Source organism: Bubalus kerabau, chromosome 1 (genome assembly GCF_029407905.1).
Source record: "Bubalus kerabau isolate K-KA32 ecotype Philippines breed swamp buffalo chromosome 1, PCC_UOA_SB_1v2, whole genome shotgun sequence".
In the NCBI taxonomy this organism is placed as follows: Eukaryota; Metazoa; Chordata; class Mammalia; order Artiodactyla; family Bovidae; genus Bubalus; species Bubalus kerabau.
Window position 1 is genome coordinate 90,049,338 of NC_073624.1, and position 19,351 is coordinate 90,068,688.

Here is a 19,351-nt window from a genome sequence, read left to right on the forward strand (position 1 = left end):
GTTAGTGACACAAACAGAAGAGGGCACTGCCATGTTCCTCCCTAACAATAATGCCAGCCGTAAAATAATAATAGAAAGAGTAATGATGATGATCAAAATACTGAAATACCAGTCACTGTGTTTTGTAACAGAAACCAACAGAATGTCGGAGGTCAATTATGCGTCAAAACAAACACACAAACAAGTTCCTCAAGAAAGAGATGAGATTTGTGGTCACCAGAGGCTTAGAGGCAGGGAGAATTGGAGAAAGGTAGTCAAACAGCAACCCACTCCAGTATTCTTGCTAGAGAAATCCCATGGACAGAGGAGACTGGTGGGTTACAGTCCTAGGGGTCACAAAGAGTCGGCACAACTGAGTCAAAAGGTACAAACTTCCAGTAATAAGATAAATAAGCACCAGGGATATAATGATAATGTACAACATGATAAATATAATTAGTACTGCTTTATATCTAGGAAATTGTTAAGAGAGTAAATCCTGAGTTCTCATCACAGGAAAACGTCTTTTTTTCTGTCTTTGGTTTTGTGTCTATATGAGTTGATGCGTGTTCACTAAGCTTATTGTAATACACATTTCATGATGTATACGAATCAAATTATTATGCAGTATACCTTATACAGTGCTATAGTGTCAATTATATCTCAACAAGACTGAAAAAAATAGTAATTGATGATGATGATGATGATGATGAAATAAACTACCCGTCATTTGCCCTCTGATAAGACCCCACAGCACCAAAACCTCTTGTTATGGCTGTTCCATTTACTAGAATCTTTACTCCTAAGAACTGCAAGCAGTGTGTAAAACTATCCAATCTGTAGGATCTCCCAAACCTGACATTATATCAAAATCACGCAGGAGAACCTGTGAATAGCAGATTCCTGGGCCCTCTCACAGTCTCTACCTTTTGGGGTGCTGGGGGTGTGGGGTACCTAGTAATCTGCAGCTCCCCAGGTAATTCTAAGGTGTGGTTAGGTTTGGGATGCTCTGATGTATTCAAACCACTCCTTTCTAGTTGAGGAAGCCGAGGACCTAGTCTCCTTGCCGGAGGTGTCATGGTTAATCAGTGGTGGGGAGCAGGCAGAGAAGTCAGGCATCCCAGCTTCTAGGTCAGCGCTCCTTCCCCAGCCTGCACCACCCAGCCCCGGAGATGCCTGTGCCAGCAGAGATTATGGTCAGGGAGGCAGCCACTGGGCCATACCCTAATCATGAGCGAGAAGAAATTCGTCTGAGTTGCAAAATGCCTCTCTGCAGCCAGCTCACAATTACTCGCTCCAGTGGCCCCTGCAGGGATGCTGCAGTCCACCCACTGGTGGGATTGGGAGTTCGGCCTTGCTACATGGCCCAGCAGGGCCCTCTCTAGCCCCCGTGACTCTATCGACTGGAGGGCAGGATTCCACCTTGTTACCTATCCAAATGGTCCCCCTTGAGAGGCACTTACCTCTGATCCTGGAATCTCCAGCAAAGACCTTGAGGAGGTCTTGGCCTAAGAACACTCACCTCTCTTCCCCAGGAATGTCTTTAGGGTGGGTTTGAACTAGGCTCCTATGTGCAGTAGAAGAGCTTCAACATAAGGTGCGGGTGAAAGGGGCTGAGGGTAACTACACAGTGGGGTGAGTGGGAGTGTCCTTGCTATGACCTTGAAGTATCTACCCACATGTGACCACCACTACTATTCTTTTTCAATAAGTATAATTTCTTATTTTTTGAGCATCTCCTCTGGCTCAGGTTCTTGGGCCCAGAGGCAGAGGGAGCCACAGTCCTTATCCTTGGTGAATTAATCATCTCCAGGAGCAGGATACAGCCAAAGAAAAGAACCTGAAATGGAGAAAACTGTCAGATGAGGGACCACAACACCAGTGCTGCAAAGGATGCTGGGTTCCCGAGTCACGGGAGCTCCACACGGGAGGGGCACTGATGGACCATCAGGTCCTTGTGGGTGGGGGCAGTGGCTCTGCTCTGTCCTGCCCCCTCTGTGCCTGGAATGGTGATTCTAGACGTCCCCGTCCTGCTCTCACCTCCCTCATTCTAGCTTGGCCTGAGTGGCAGGGGCAGGAGGGCACAGGAGGCATCGAGTCAGCCACTCTCCCCCTGGGCAGACCCTGAGGCTGGGCTCCAGGCTTCTCTGCATGCAGCTTTCAATGAACCATTTAAATAAAACCCATGGGGACCGGCTGAGGGAGCCCGTGTTGTCCTGTTGTTAAAACTGGGACTCTGGAGTCAGGCTGTTTGGGTGGAATATCTTGGTTTTCTCATCTGCAAACTGGGGCATGAAGTGCCTGCCATATTCGGGTTGCTGTGAAGACTGACGGGACCAGGATGTGAAGTGCTCAGTGCGGAGCCTGCCATCCACTGAGTGTTAGGGATGAAGCCCGAGCTGACATTAGTAATAGGAGACAGCGTCGTGTCCTGTCCGTCTCAGTTGAACTTTTCCCCTACACAGTCAGTCTCAAAATGAGCACTGACCTAATTTATGCAAAGACATCCAAATGGGTCTTTCCTTAGGTGTCCATTCTCGGATCTGGAATGTGGAAGTGGAGAACATGTGGGGGACCTTCCCCCCCACACCCCCCAGGTGTTGTTGACTCGGAGCTGAGGAGGGGTCGGACCCTGGACCAGGCTGCAGGGAATGCCCACACCACCTGAAGAGAGGCCCTCGCCTGCCCTCCCCCTTGTCCTGGCACTGCACATCTGCGGTGGGCTGAGCATCTGGCTGCATCCCTGGGGCAATGGCCACAGCTGCTGACATTTGCGGGAGGTGAGATCCAGCTCCTCATTCGGGGCCTGGGGGCTATAAATAACCAGCTAAGAGGGCCAGGGGGACGAGGTTGACCTTTGTGGGGGGGGTGGGGGGTGCGGGAGCGGCTGGCGACTGACTTCCCCCACCTCCTTGGGTCCAGAGCCAGAGTTTTAGCAAAACAGGAAGAGGCAGCAGCAGCTGCTGGGAAAGCAGGAGTGGCTCCCCATCCCCCACTCGCCTGGGGCCTGCGGATCCCAGCCAGGACCTGGGAGAGGTGGAGTCCTCTCGGCTGGTGGGGCGGGAGCTGCTGGTGCCCTCCTATGGCAAGGCTGGGGCTCGGGCAATGGGAGGATGAGCCAGAGCAGGGCAGCCCAGTGAGTTGTGCCTGGGTCCCACCCCCCCAACCCCAGCCACCTCCTGTTCCCTTTCTGTTCTTCTGTCACTGGGACAAGAGGAAGGATAGGCATTAGAAATGGAATATAAACCATGTCTGCGGCCCAGCTGGTGTATCTAGAGGCCCACCTTCCTCTCTCATCCCCTCCCAGCCCACACGTGGGCCGAGCCAAAGCCCGAGTGGGTGGGAGGATGCTTCTGGCTCCTGCAGAAGGGTCTGGCCCCAGTGGAATGATGGAGAACTTCCTCAAGAACTCTTGAGGCGGGGAGAGATCCAAAACTCTGGGGGACCATTCTGTTAGAGTAACTTGTCTACAGGAACAAGCTTTGTAGAATAGCGCGCCAGCTCAGAGGCTTCGTGAAGTCCAGGAGGAAAGTCGTTGTCCAGGAAACGTTGCTTCGCTCTGCCTTGCCTGGGGGAGACGGGCCACTGCCTGGTTGGTGACATCTGGTTGGACTTCAGCTGGCCTGCATCTCCAGTGGGTCTCTATCTGCATCTGTCGTGATCCCTCAATGGAGCCACTCAGCCTAGAGCCTGGTGTTCTGCCTGCTGGGAGGGGCTAGACCAGCACCGCCCAGTAGTAACAGAATGGGAACCATATTTGTAACCTGGTCTTAAAAAAAGTAAAAATACATTGGTGACATCCATTTTAATAGTATATTTATTTAACCTAATATATGTAAAAACATCATCCCAGCATGCAATCAAAGCACAAAATTGTTAAAGAGACCATATTACATGCTTTTTCCATACTAAATCCTTGAAATCCAGTGTGTATTTTAGTTGCAGTACATTGTAGCCATGTTTTAGGTGCTCAGTAGCACTGGTGCCTAGTGGCTACTGTATCGAACTGCACAGGTTTAGAGGAGATGGCAGCTTAACCTCTTCTTCAGCCCTTCTAGTCCCTTGCTTGGAGAAGGCAATGGCACCCCACTCCAGTACTCTTGCCTGGCAAATCCCATGGATGGAGGAGCCTGGTAGGCTGCAGTCCATGGGGTCGCGAAGAGTTGGACACGACTGAGCGACTTCACTTTCACTTTTCCCTTTCATGCACTGGAGAAGGAAATGGCAACCCCCTCCAGTGTTCTTGCCTGGAGAATCCCAGGGACGGCGGAGCCTGGTGGGCTGCCGTCCATGGGGTCGCACAGAGTCAGACACAACTGAAGCGACTTAGCAGCAGCAGCAGCAGCAGTCCCTTGCTGGGGAAGAGGCTCAAGAAGTGAAAGAGAAGGCCAGTGAGGTCAATGTCTAGGGTTGATTTGCTGTAGAAGGACGGCATCCCACTTTGGCTTTCAAGCACCCATCGTTAGACCTCAGTCCAGTCCTGGTCTACAGGGAAGCAGGGAGACTGAGTCGCAGTGGGCCATCTTCCTAGACAATAGTCACCTCCTCCTCTTCCCAGTCCTGGTCCTAAGCTGAAGACAGAATCTCATTAGTAGAATCTCCTTTCCTCTTCAGGTGTGTTAGCCTCTGTGCTCCTCTTTCTCCTTCCAAACATCATCACCTGAAGACTTTCAGGCAGCAGAGTTAGGGGATATGGAGTGAGAATCAAATTTGGAGTGAAAAGCAGAGTCAAGCTATGGACATGTGGACTGAGGTGCTGGTGGGGCAGTCCAGGGGAAGTTGACTGAACAGTTGGTCTCCGGAACGCAGAAGAGCAGGGAAGGACCAATAAAGACCTGGGATCACTGGTGAGAGTGGAGAGGGAACGGTCAGAGATTTAAATGAACAAGAGGAAGTGCCATGTCAGAGTCCAAAATGGGGAGAAGGTCACAAATGAGAGGTGTCCACTCAGTTGCTGTGGACGATGCTTTAAAATCCTTACAGAGAGAAGCTTACACAAGTCGGTAATAAACACTGAAACAGGGGTGGACTAAAACTCAAAGCACAGAAAGGATTTTTCAAGGAAAGGTGAAACATAGCCAGTAAGCAAATGCGGGGGAACATGCAACCTGCTTGTTGTCTAAGTGATGCCAATTAAAACAAGTTGATGGCGGGCACCCTTTTCAAGCATTAGTGAGAATGTGGTGAAATGTACATGTTGTTGGTGGTGGTGTAACTGCTTTTTGAAATCAATTTGGCAATACATAGTAAGAGCTAGAAGATGTTTTTACCGTTTGGCTCAATAACCCCACCCAAAATACCCTAAAACCAAAATTCAAGGTGGGGCGAGTGGAATACGTGCATAGTAATGTTCATCACCACATTCTTTACCATATGGAAAATAAGAAATGATCTGAACACCTACAGTTGGAAAATTGCGAAGCAAATTATATTTCCACTTAATAGAAAATTACGAAGCTACTAAAAAGATATTTTGAATGTGACATAGCATGGCAACAGAATGCAGATTTCCCCACGCCAGTGATTGTGGCTGTGTTTAAAGAAACCCAGTGTAAGCACAGAGGAAAAGATTGAGAGGAAATATGAGTGGCAGGGAATGATTGTGTGGCGTGGTATGAAGGCACACGTTTTTCTAGTCTTTTTCTTTTTGGTTGTGCCACATGGTATGTGGGATCTTAGTTCCCCAAGCAGGCTCAAACCTGTGTCCCCTGCATTAAGAGCAAGAAATCTTAACCACTGGACCTCCAAGGAAGTCCTTCTAGTTGTCTAAGAACTGTCAATGTCATGAAACGCTGTGGAGATTGGGATTGAGGGTTGACTACCAGCTTCCACTGGGCTACAGGGAGGACCCTGAGGACCAGAGGGAGGTCCTCAATTCATTCCTCCAGCGGATATACTAACTGGACCATCCATCTGCCAGACCATCACTGCGGGCACTGTCCACTGAAGGCTCCTGGAGCTCGGTTGGCTCTCGAGTCCATGCTGGGGGCAAGACCTTGTGCTGGGGCTGGAAAAGTGTTAGTTGCTCAGTCGTGTCTGACTCTTTGTGACCCCATGGACTGTAGCCCTCCAGGCTCCTCTGTCCATGGGATTCTCCAGGCAAGAATACTGGAGTGGGTTGCATTCCTTTTTCCAGGCGATCTTCCTGACTCAGGGATCGAACCTGGGTCTCCCACATTGTAGGCAGATTCTTTACTGTCTGAGCCCCTGGAAGTGTTAGTTGCTCAATCGTGTCCAACTCTTTGCAATTCCCTGGACTGTAGCCCGCCAGACTCTTCTGTCTATGGGATTCTCCAGGCAAGAATACTGGGGTGGGTTGCCATTTCTTTCTCCAGGGGGATCTTCCTGACCCAGGGATCAAACCGGGGTCTCCTGCATGGCACGCAGATTTTTTACCCTCTGAGCCACCAGGGAAGCCCCTGAGCCCCTGGAGGGACGGCCCAAAGAGGACAGACACTGGGGAAGGGAACAGTGTGTGGGGGTAGCAGTGGCCCCAGGGAGGTTAGGGGAGGGCTGGGGGATCACCAAGGAGCTTAGGGTGTGTGAGGGCTGTTCTGTCGTGGGGGAGGGGTTGACAGGCTGTGGTCAGCCACCTGCTGTTTCATAGCACGAAGAAGGTGACAAGAGACGTGAGTGGGCCATCACCTCCACCACCCCCCCACAGGAACTCTACCTGGGCCCCCACCTACAAGCACCATCCGGCCTGGGCAGCCTCCTGCTCCTCCCCCCTCAGCTCTCTTCCGACAATGCACACTGGGGCCTTGAAATAACATATCTTTATTTATGCCATCATTTCCACATAATTTGCCTATGATTCATCTGTTGTTAAGAGGCATTAAAACCTCCAGCCTCAGCTCCCAGGCACCCACCAGTCCCCATCCCACTCTCTCCTGGGACCCACCCTGTCCCTTCCCACAATTTCTTGTCCAGCTCTCACCCAACCCCAGCAGCCCCACTTCGCAGCGCCTCTTCCTCCACAAGCGCCCCCACCCCAAGCTCCTCCCCACTGGGCTTTTTTGGGGGAGTGGGAGGCAGGGGCTGGGACTCTCCATCCTCTCCCCCAGCCCAGACCCTGGCCTGAGGCAGGCCCTGCTGAGACTCCAGATGAACTAACACACACAGGAAAAGGGAAGAAGCTTCTCCTGGCCCAGAAGCAGGGAGCTGTGGAACCCCTTCTGGGACCCCCACCCTCTACTTCCTCAGGCTGGATTTTCCTGGTACCTCAAGGCTGGTCCCTGAGTCCCTCCTTCCCCTTTATTCTGCTCTGACAGGGCACGGGGGTGTAGAGTTTCTACTGTGCTCACGCGTGTGTGTGTGTGCACGTGTGTTGGGGGGTAGGAATAGGAAGGGTCGTCTCATACCCTCATTAATTACCTAGTAAGGCTTTAAGGCTTTGGGGACCCCTCCCTAACCCTCCCTGGGGAAATGTGAGCGAGTCAGGGAGCCGCAAGGTGGGGGAGGCAGGGGAGGAAGAGGATGGGGGCGAGGAGGGGGCTCTAGAAGGCGGCGGGGGCGAGGGGCGCTGTGGTTGTGTTATCTGATGTGAGGAGCCAGGTGTGCTCTGGGGGTGGGGGGAAGAGCAGCCTGAGAGAGAGAGGCAGAAACTGCAGACTCGGCCTGGAGAAGCAGAGAGGCTGAAACAAGAAAGACAGAGCAGGCCTGGGAGGCCCGTCGAGGTCTCTCCTCATCAGAGACCAGCTTCCCTCTCGTGCTTTGGAGGCAAACTGGGGTGGGGGCAGTGTCCTCCTGGCGGCCCCCAGCCTGGCTCCCCCAGCTCCCAGAGCAGCGGGTGGCCTCTCTCCACTGCAGGACAGAGCTGGGGTGGCCAGGCCGGTGTGGTGTGGGCGAGGGTCCAGCCTCGTCCCGAATCAGGGCAGTTGGAGACGGTTGAGGGTCTGTAATCTCGGTTGGGGGTTGACGGGTGGAGGAGGCTTTGCAGAAGGAGATAATGGGGAGGAGCCGAGCCCTGGCCTGGAGCAGGGAGCTGGGGGCCAGCCTTCCCCCTCCTCGGTGGCTTGGGCAGGCCTGTGAGCACCGTTGGGGCACCGGCGGGGTCCTCCACAAGTGGACCCACTAGGTGTGAGTCCCACCTGCGCCAGTCCTGACTTAGGTGTGTGTACAATGAGGGGGGATGACTGAAGAGAGGAGTGGATCCCCCAGGAGGTGATGAACACTCTAAGAACGAAGTCTAATAGTCACCAAGCACTTACTGCGTGCGCACCAGGCACAAGTCTCAACACCATGTGTTCACGTGTCTACTTTTCACAACATCTCCCAAGTGAGGATCACCAGTGTCTTCGCTCTGCAGGAGAGAGACAGACCCTGTCCATCTGCCAGCAGTCCTGGCAGCAGCTACTTCAGTCCGGCTGCTCCCCTAGCGGAGGCCCTGCAGGAGCGGCAAGCTCCCTCCTGTTAGCTTCACAAAGACCCTGCATTGCCCTTCATGCAGGGGAAACCAAGGCCCCCAGAGCTCCAGTCACTGCCCCCAGGTTACACAGCAGGTGAGAGGTGGTAACAGGCTTCAGGACCACCTGCTGTCTAGTCCCTCTCTCCTTCACCACTGTGGCTGCTTTCCTCAAGGCCAGGAGTGGCGTGGGGTGGAGGGGCAGGGGACCCTCTTGTGTGCCTCTGCCTCTGCACCCACAGCCCAGCCCCTGCTGGCCTGCAGTGGGGACAGCCGTGGGGAGCACCCAAGAGAACCAACACCCACTGAACCGTCCACTGCCAAGGCCGCTGACATGCTGCCCACCGACAGCACTCTCTCTGCTCCCGCCCATCCACTCCACCACCTCAGGGCCTTCCTGTGAACGGCAGAAGGCAGGAGCCCCTTGGGGCGGGGTCCCTATCAGAGAGGAAGTGAAGCTGGCTTCTTTCCCATCCCCTTTATCACCTCTCCCCATCCCTACTTTATCACCCAGGGCTGTTCCCCCCCAACCCACCCTGTTGCTCCCCTGGGGCTCCAGGGTGGGAGAGGGGAAGAAATTTAAATCAGTGGAAGTGGGGGTGGGGCTGGAGGGAAACAGAAGGGACAGCGGGAAGGGGTTTCCCTGGCTCTCTGAACCCAGTTGCTCATTGGTCCTCCGCGCTTGGCTGGGCTGGCCTTGGTTGCGGAGCCTTTTCTGGTGGGCTGCTTGCTCTACCTGGCCCTCCTGGGAGGCAAAGGGAGAAACAGAAACCAGGGACAGACACAGTTGGGGCCCCTGCTCTGCCCTCGCCTTGTCCTTGCCCCATGCTGGCTGCCACAGGTGTTCACAGAATTTCTCATGAGATGGGATTGGGTCTGGGTGGCACGGACCTTTCCAAATGCCCTGAAGGATTCTGAGTGCAAGTGACGAGGACTGTGGGAGGCCCCACGGAGCTAAATAAGGGCTGCCAGGCTGTGCTGCATGTGGCTTCTCCATTTTTCACCACGGCATCTCATGGCGGGTGCCTCAGGAGAGTTCTGCCTGCTGCCCACTGTCTTCCCCTCTCAGTAACTAGGATCTAAGAGACTATGCCTTTCTTCCCTCAGTCTAGCTCAGATAGTATTTGCAGAACAATCCAGCTTGGAATCTGATACTTGATCCACCCCTTCCTGCACCCCCTGTATCAGATATCCTTGGATCCCTGAGCCTTGGCTCAGATCTGGTCTAATTCTGTAAGAATCTGTTCAGACTTGGGGTGAGGTGGTTGGGTCCTGGAGAGGGAGGGGCTACAGAAGCATTGCCAAGTTCCCCAAATTCTTGTGGATGCCTGGGGTTTTGCAAGGCATCCACTCACCTCCTCAAGACTCAGTCTCATTACCCACCCCTTCTCTTGTTCCCAGGAAAGTCTTGAACAACTAAACCAAAGGGCTCTGGTCAGGGCCCTGGTGTCAACCTGCAAAAAGGCATTGTCTTAGCTCTGTCTTAGCCAACTCTGGACTTGATTTGCAGACCTAAGTTTTGGGAGATGCAAGGCCAGCATGGATAGTCAGAATGTTAGATAACAAAGTGAGGATTCCAAAGATTTGAACAGACTAAAATGTGGGCAAAATCAAATCAGATAGATACAAATAGGGATAAATGCCATGCTAAATTCTGCCTTTTGGTCCCCAAACCCAATCATTCACATACAGAGTAAGGGAGATACGGCAGCTGCTGTAGAGAGAGGCAGTTAACATATGGGTTCTGAAGCTAAAGGGACTTAACTTCTCAGTTTCCAAAGTTCAAGGGAAGGTGTTTAAATTTGCATAAGTCTGTTTGCATTTCATCTTCCATCAGGGACCCACGCAGAATTTTTTTTTTTTTAAGCTTGACATCCATTGTGAAGATCAGATCTTTGAGACATGGACAGAAGTGGGTGGCACACTGCCTCATTTTCATTCATTCATTCATGTCTTTATTCAGCTACGTTCATGGAATCCCTCCTTTGTTCCAGGCTGGTAGGGAGCCCCAAAGGCCAACCAGAAATGTAAAACACACTACAGTGTACACTTCATTCTGCCAGAGAGTGGGTGCACCATTCTATCCGAGTGGGGCAAGGGAAGGCATGGTGTGGTGAAGTTCAGGGAGAAATTTGTGCAAGACACGAAGCCTGAGCTGGAAGTTGAAGCAGCAGGTAGAGTCTGACAGGTTGAGAAAACTAGGAGATGGAGAACAGGGTGGGGCAAAATCAGGCCAAAGAAACCAACCTTAGAAGGATGTGCAGTGTAGAGCTCAGAGTGTAGGCTGGGACTCCTGTGGATTCCTGAGCCCCTTTTAGGAGCTCTGCAAGGTTGAAACTACTTTCATAATAATACCAATACGTTAAGTGCCTTTTAAACTCTCATTCTCTCAGTTGTGTACACAGAAGTCTCCCAAAGTTTTCATTATGTGGGGTACTCTAGCTGATGGGCTGCAGAACCAGTTATGAGAATCTAACTGCCTTCTATGAAGCCAGACATCAAAGAGATTTGCAACACTGTCAAACAATCCCTTCTTGTCACTAAACTTGTTTGTTACTTTTAGTAAAAATTGTGTTATTTATGTTATCTTATAATAGATTCATTACTATTTTTTAATTCAATGAGTACTTAATATTTTTCTCAATTTAAATTTCTAATAAAAATGGCATAGATGATCTTATTTGCAAGGCAGAAATACAGACACAGATGTGGAAAACAAACGTATGAACACCAAGGGAGAAATAGGGAGGGGGACAACTGGGATGAATTGGGAGACTGGGATTGACATATATACACTAGTGATACTATGTATAAAATAGATGAGCAATGAGAACCTACTGTGTAGCTCAGAGAACTCTACCCAGTGCTCTGTGGTGATCTTCATAAAAAACAAAATAAAACAGAGATATAGGTATATGTATAGCTGATTCACTTTGCTGTACAGTAGAAACTAACACAACTGTAAAGTAACTATACTCCAATAGAAATTAATTTAAAATGTTAAGAAATAAATCTCTAACTTGGCAAATATTGTTGGCTATAACCCACATAAACGAAAGCTATTTGGGGTGGGGGGGTAGGCATTTTCTGGGCTTCCCAGATGGCTCAGTGGGTAAAGAATCCACCTGCAATACTGGAGATGGGGGCTCAATCCCTGGCTTGGGAAGATCCCCTGGAGGAGGGCATGGCAACCCACTCCAGTATTCTTGCCTGGAGAACCCCATGGACAGAAGAGCCTGGCGGGCTACAGTCCATAGAGTTGCAGAGTCAGACACGACTAAAGCGACTGAGCACGCACGCAGGCGTTCTTTACTTTTAATGGCCCAAAGACCAAAACATTTGAAAAGGGCTGATGTGGAAGCAGCCTGTCGAGCCATGGTCACAGCTGCAAGTGGTTGAATGTGACCTTAGCTAGTCTCACAGTCTGGACAGTGACATGTGCTCCTGGATCACTGTGGGCTGTGCACCCCACCACGGGAGCATGGGTCCAGTGAACACTAAGGTGAGTGAGTAGAGACTGTGATACAACAAATACATGGAGCAAACCTGATTCTTGCGGCTCATTGCGATTTCCCTCTGGACAGGATCCACTTAGGTCCAGAGAATACTGACTTTAGTTATGGGGTGGATAATATGTGTATCGGAGAAGACAATGGCAACCCACTCCAGTACTCTTGCCTGGAAAATCCCATGGACGGAGGAGCCTGGTAGGCTGCAGTCCATGGAGTCGCTAAGAGTTGGACAGGACTGAGCGACTTCACTTTCACTTTTCACTTTCATGCATTGGAGAAGGAAATGGCAACCCCCTCCAGTGTTCTTGCCTGGAGAATCCCAGGGACGGGGGAGCCTGGTGGGCTGCCGTCTATGGGGTCACACAGAGTCGGAAACGACTGAAGCGACTTAGCGACTTAGCAATATGTGTATAGTGAGGTCACTGGGGAAGCGAAGCTGGTAAAGAAAGACCATAATTGAAAGAAGCTGGGAACAGTATTAACTAGAGTTCCCGGTTTTTTTAATTTCTGTGCCTACCTTCCCATCTCTTTCCCACAATTTTCTCTCCAGCGGAGCGGTTTCAATTCAGGCCTATTTGGCTTATTAAGTTGCACACCTGCCCCCTGGTGGCCGAATGGAGCAATGACGCCTTCTCCCCTCGCCGGTAGATTTTCATGGAGCAGGAACTATGGCTTCCAGAGGCTGAGATCAGCATGGCGGAGTCAGCCAGATCCCTCCGGAGCTACTCCAGAGAGCGTAGCAGGGATCAATCGTTAGAGGGCTGGAGCGGTGTCAACGTCCAGTGAAAACTTGTTTGACCATCCCTTTACTCTGCAAGTTAATAATGATGCTGGCAGCATTTATGATAAGAGCTTTTCACAGATTGTATTACAACAATGAACTATAAGTGGATACTATTATTGTTGCATTGTATAGATGAAGATTCTGAGACTCAAAAACATTAACTCACTTGCCCAAGGTCACACAGATAGCCATTGGCAGAGCCAAGACAAGGACCCATCAGTTTATGCCATTAAGTGTTTGGCTTCTGCTTGTGCTCCTGGCGATGGCCTGTTTGCAGGTCTGTCTTCTTCCAGTGGATTGTGCCTTTCTTGGGGTGCAGCAGCTGTCCTATTCATCGCTGTATCCCCAGCACTGAGGCCAGGGCTGGGTTTGTGCTGAGAGACACCGCAAGGACTGCACAACCAAGCTGGACCTCAGGGGGAACCGGGGGCCAGCAGGGAAGGTGCTCAGAGGCTCCAGACAAAAGGGGTCAGGCACCTTCACAGAGATAAAAGGCGAGAGCAGGATATAGGGGGAGAGAAGAGAGTGGGGGAGAGTGGCCAAATAGCCCAAACCTGTCCCTGTAGGGTAGTAGCACCACCTAGTGGTGGAACTCAACGTGACTTCGGGGCGGGGAAAACACTAGCCCATCCAAAGCTCAGAAGAAGCTGGGAACAGTCCCTCCTGGAGGGAGCCCCGGGAACTGTTGCTGCCCACTCCCTAGAGCCAAAAAGAAGGGCCTGGAAGCGTGCTGGTCTTTCCACAAGGCGTCAGGTTGTACAAAATGTGAAGAAACAACCCCCAATCCTTACCTAGTCTTGGCTGAAAAGAGGACACATGAAGTTCACACTCTTTTCTGGAGGGAAGCCTGCATCCAATGACCAGGAATGTAAAAGCCAGCTCCCTCACCTCAGCTTGGGGCAATCTGAAGAGCCATCCCCATCTCTCAGAGCCTCCGTAAGGGCTGGTGGAGACCTCTGTTGAGACTGCACCACAGCCCAGTTTCTCCCTCCATCCAATTCCACTTTCTTCCCTGCCACCCACAATGATGATCTTGTGACTACCCCACGGTGAGCTCCCTGCACTTTAATCTACATTTGAGTTGGCTTCCCCAGAACCCAACGTGCAGCAGCACTGTCTCCTGAGTCACATACGGTGCGTCTCAGTGTATAAATTCCAAGCAGCTGTCTGGACCAGTGACCACCCCCATCCCTACCCCCAGTCTCTGCTCCACATCCTGCTATGCTTCCTGGTCAGCTGGAGCACACACCGCCCTCCAGGAGCCTCACAGACATCATGCCTACAGTGAATGCCAGTTGGCATGAAGAGGCATTCCCTTGGTCACACTGGGATGTCACACATCACCCTTGTCCCCTGCAGGGCCACGGGGCAGGCAGACAGACCTGAAGTGCATAGACAGCCTCCGGGGAACCTCAGTAGCAGCCAGAGACCCTGATCCGAGGGCTCTGATCACTCCAGGCAAGCCCTCCCTGTCTGCTGGTCCCCAGAACTGAGGTAATCGGTATGTCCTGGCACAGTGCTGACCCATTTATGCCACATGAAGCTCTGAGCCTATCAGCTTTGTGATCTGTGAGATGCTTCTTACTTACATTTCTTCTGAGGAGCGGATGTATTCACAGCAGTCCCATTACAACGTTGCTTGATGTAAAGGGAGGATGTTCCCTAAGTAGCCTCTGGTGGTGGTGGTTTAGTCGCTAAGCTGTGTCCAACTCTTGTGATCCCATTGACTGTAGCCCGCCAGGCTCCTTTGTCCATGGGATTTTCCAGGCAAGAATACTGGAGTGGGCTGCCATTTCCTTCTCTAGGGAGTATCTTCCCGACCTGGGGATTGAACCCATGTCTCCTCCATTGCAGGCAGATTTTTACCATTTAGCTACCAGGGAAGCATTTGACACCTCTATATGGTATCAAATACTTAGTGGCCATCTGACTGACAGATGGACAGAAACGTACCATCCATGAACAGGATGCATTGTGTAGACCAAGCCTGTTCAACAGAACTTCCTGCAAAGAGGGAAATGGTCTGTCCATTCCCATAGGCCTGAGGCTACTGGTCACTAAGAATATGGTGAGTGCAGCTGAAGAGCTAAATGTTTACTTTTATTTAATTTTAATGAATTTTAATTTAAATAGTCACTTGCAGTTACCTTATTGAACAACACAGATGCGGACCCAAGGCCTGGAACATGAAAACTAGAAATCACTTTCTCCTAACTGGATGCATTCCTCTCTGTTTACCTGGAAAAGTTGATTGTAACACAAAGCCTTGGAGATTTTGTGTTCCTCTGGATCGTCTATAAAAATGCTAAATAAGAGCCTCCTAACAGTTTCTGGGGACTTGTCTCCACATTCCTCCTGCCAGAGATGTACCCTGGGATGGTATTTCTCTAAACTCAGTCACTTTTCTTAACAAAACAGCCCTCAAGCCCCATCCCCAATTCTTCTACTCCCATCCCATCCCCCACTGACATATTTGATTTGAAATAAAATTTTTCAGATGCTCCTGAAAAATTAAATCACATCCAGAGGTTCTCTGACCAGTTTATCCTAAATAAATACATTGGTTACGTTTTTCCTGCATGGTTTCCCCTGAGACGACCATTCTGTGTCTTGCTAGTTATTTGTGCTTGTGTGTTTAGCAAAGCTGCCCTTTATTATGTGTGCTGTGCTAAGTCGCTTGAGTCACGTCTGACTCTTGTGACCCCGTGGACCATAGCCCATCAGGCTTCTCTGTCCCTGGGATTCTCCAGGCAAGAGTATTGGAGTAGGTTACCATTCCCTCCTCCAGGGGAATCTTCCCGGCCCAGGGATCAAACCAGTGACTCTTAGGTCTCCTGCTTTGGCTGGGGGCAGGGGGCTCTTTACCACTAGCATCACTTGTGAAGCCCCATCCTTTATCATAAACCCCACTTTTTTTGGAAATGGAGGGGGTGCATTGGCTCATTGGGGTCTTTTGAAGTCCTGTATATTCACAAGAGTCATTTGCAGTTTGCCAAGTCATGTTAAATACAGGCACGGTTTAGTCCACAGATGCCTGGTTTCTATTCTGGAGGTTTTAGGTAAGGGCCACACAGAAATGGACACAACGCGTGCTACTGAATGCTTCCTGAGAGTAGAGCCCTGCTGGTCCGGCACCTCCAATTTTTCTTTCCCAAGGTCTACTTTAGGAATGGGAGCCTCCCTCACAACCCCTTTCGTAGAGAGCTGGCAGGACTGGCTGTCATTTGTCAGCCCCTTCGGCTCAGCAGGAATCAGTGGAGTGTAGCAGGTAATCAACGGCTTCTGGAGCCAGCTGCCAAGGTTCAAGCCCCGTCTCTCACTTAGCACCAGTGCTGCTTTGGGCACGTTATCTGCTCTGTGAAATGAGTGTAGTAGTCGTCCATTTCCCCAAAGGGTCCTTAAAAGGATAAAGCAAGCTGGTTTGCATAAAGCATTTATTTACAGCAGTACTTGACATAAAGTAAGCGCTATGTAAGTATCCGCCATCTTTATTACCATATGGGAAGCTTTCTTCATTGGTTTTATTTGACAAATTTTTGGCAAATGTTTTTTCTCTTTGGAAATCACCAGGAGTCATTCTTCAAAGCCCTCTTTGCTGTTTTATTTCCAGATTTAACCAGATCTGCTGCACGTTCCAAGCTTCCCTGTTGACCTCATTCAGATTCGCCTACTTCTTCCAGTCAGCCAGAGAAGGCTTTTCCTATCTCCCAGAATCTTGTTTATTTGGCATTTTTGGTGTACACTTTCCTGGCTTCCCTGGTGGCTCAGATGGTAAATAATTTGCCTGCAATGTAGGAGACGTGGGTTCAATCCCTGGGTTGGGAAGATCCCCTGGAGAAGGAAATGGCAACCCACTCCAGTATTGTCTGGAAAATCCCACAGACAGAGGAAGCTGGTGGGCTATAGTCCATGGGGTGGCAAAGAATCGGATATGACTGAGTGGCGTCTGAGCTCTAGCACGGTGCAGGAAAAACAGCACGGGACCCCATGGCCAACATCCAGGTCCAGACCTGGGGCTGCTCCAAACTAGTTACACGAGCTTGCGTGAGTCACACCTCCTCCTCAGCACTGGTTTTCTCTAACAAGGGGGTTGAACTGGGTTAGCGATTTTCAAGCCTTTTCTACAATCGGGTCCCAAGGGTCTCTCCTTAATTTGTAAAATAACAACACCAATAGTGTGTGGAACTTCCCCAACATAAGCTGTGCAAGGACTCTGGAGCCTGTGGCCAGTCCTGTCTGGGGTGGGTTGTAGGACCTGCAGGGTGTGAATGAGGACAGTGGCTGCAATCCTCTGAAGCCTGGGGGCCATTCAGTCCTGCCATGTGGACTAGGGGAGGGAGAAGAGCTCCTGCCTCGCCAGCCCCTTAGATCCAGGCTGAGGAGCCGTGGGCTCGGTGGCAGGATGGGTGGGGCCTCTGTCTACTACTCTTCTACCAGACTGGGTTTACCTGTCCCCCCATCACCTGGGCCCTGCTCGCTTCCCTGCTTGGCCTCCAGCACTTGGGTTCTGGGCTAGTGGCCCCTACCATGGGTAGAAAGCCCATCCTACCAGAGCCACTACCGGGGAGAATGTTACCATGGTGAATGTTACCATGGTGATAGGATGAGGGTGGGCCCTACAGCATTAGGCAAGCACCCTTTGGCCGGCAGAGTGTGAATGAGGGTGGGGATTGTGATCTTGGTCACCTTGGTTTTGGGGCTTCCTTGGCAGCGAGTGTCCTAGGAGAGCCAGTGTAAGAAGGCAGAGGAGGAGGGCCCATCGCAGCACACTGCCCAGGGGCAGACAGCACAGCCCAACAGCAGAATGAGGAGGGGGTTGTGAGTCAGTATTTATCGTGGGTGGGCGGAGGAAGGGTGTCCCAGCCGCTCTGGATGGGTGGGCCTGGAGTGCAGTGGAGGTACAGGTGTCTCTGTCCCTGAGGAATGGCTCTGTCTCTCCCACCTGCCTGTTCCCTCTGCATCAGCCAGCAGCCACTTCCGGAGTGGCGGGTACATCCTCGGGCAACGGCCCAACTTCAGCCTCTGCCCTCTGCCCCTACTTTAGTTCCTTTGTCACATAAACGAAAAATCCTCATGACCGAGGCCTTGAGGGCAGGGGCGGGGGTGGGTTGGGGGGGGCAGCCTGTGGCCTGCAGGTGAGGGGGACCTGGTGTTAGACGGGGCAGGAGAGAGGATGGGCCAGCCGGGGAGGGGGGGCGGGAGAGGAGGGGATGAACCCCAGCAGGTATGGGAAGGCCTGCTGGGCAGCCACCAGCCCCAGGCCTGGGTGCCCGGCCCTGGAGAGGCTGCCCCTCCCAGGCGCCAGTGCAGGCTGCCAGAGTCAGGAGATCTCGTTGCCAAACACCTCGAACAGGAGGGGCGTGAGCTTCATGCTGGACTCGGGCTGGAAGGAGAGGCAGCGGTACTGCTTGGAGTGCTCCTCATTCAGGCTGCGCAGGTCCGCCAGCTTCTGGATCATCTTGGCGTAGAGCAGGTGGCTGCCTGGGGGCGGGTGGCGGCAGCGGATGTAGGTCTGCAGCGTGTTGGACAGGCGGTCCTGGATGGCCTCGACCAGTGCGGCGTCCTGCACTCCAGGGCGGTCTGTGGGCAGAGAGGTGGGGGGCGGGGGGGAGCTCTGAGTCGGGTCCCTTACTGCCCAGCCCCCACCCCTCAGCCTGAAGACAGACCCCCAGCCTCAGCATCTTCCTCGGTCACTCCTGGATGGCTGCTAATCTGTGACATCAGACCTCCCCAACCCTTTGGCCACTTCCCATTGCCTTGAGGATCAAGTCTCAGGTTCACCTGGGTCATCTGGTCCTGTCCCACCTCGTCTCTCTCCTGTCTCTATTGTCCATCTTTCATCAGGATCCGGATCCCAGGCTCTCTGACCTCCAGGCTTCACATCTGTGTTCCCTTTACCAGGAACTCATCTCCTTTACTTTTGCCTGCCTCTTACTGAGGTAAGAGGTAACAGCACAAAGGACCTTCCTCGAGGACCTTCCTTGAGGTCATTCCTGATGAGCCCTTACCTTCAGATGACATCAGGCTCCCATTTTCTGCTCTACCCTCTGTAGCATCATTTACTTTATTTTTAAAACTCTCATCACACAAGGAGTTGGTTGTTAAGTTGCATGTGTTTAATGTCTCCTCCTACACTTGATGGGGGGATCTGTGTCCTGTTTGCTGCTGAGTCCCTGTGCCAGGCACCGTGCCTGGTGCTTGACAGAAGTCTGATAAATCAGTGTTGAGTTGATGAACAAATGAGTGAATGCTGGGCAGCGGGAGGGGTGCCCACGTCCTCTCCTTGGGCACCTGCCCAGGAAAGCATCCCTTTATAGAGGCCACTGGCTTGTTCCCTGAACACTGTCTAGGTGGAGCCTCACCAGCCATCCAGCATCCTCAGGACTGCAAGATCTCCTCCTCCTTGACCTCTTTGCCTCTTCCCACCCCAAACAGGCAGGAGAGCTTGAGGGTCACAGCACTCTGCCTCCAGCATCTGTCAGCTAAACTATCAGGCCAGTAGAGCCATCTAGAGTTTTGTGCCCTGTCCCCAGGGAACTTCAAGTGTCAGCAGAGGTCAATCCAGTTCACACAAGAGCAGAGCCTGAGTCTGATTCTTCAGAATCCCACCCATGAACCAGCAATGGTCTCACTAGTTCAAGGGCAGTGAGGAAACCCTCAACAAACCCATAC

The 19,351-nt window shown here is 51.8% G+C and overlaps 1 protein-coding gene across 2 annotated transcripts in view; it reads right to left on the minus strand.

Moving 5' to 3' along the window:
- Positions 1-17,834: 17,834 nt before the first annotated feature.
- The window catches only part of VDR (vitamin D receptor), a 63,018-nt gene continuing 61,501 nt past the window's right edge, over positions 17,835-19,351 (minus strand). For both annotated transcript variants that reach the window (XM_055581922.1, XM_055581928.1), the window contains one exon: positions 17,835-18,259. In XM_055581922.1, coding sequence (XP_055437897.1) covers positions 18,000-18,259 — 260 coding nt within the window. In that variant the 3' untranslated portion in view covers positions 17,835-17,999. The remainder of the gene's footprint in view (positions 18,260-19,351) is intronic.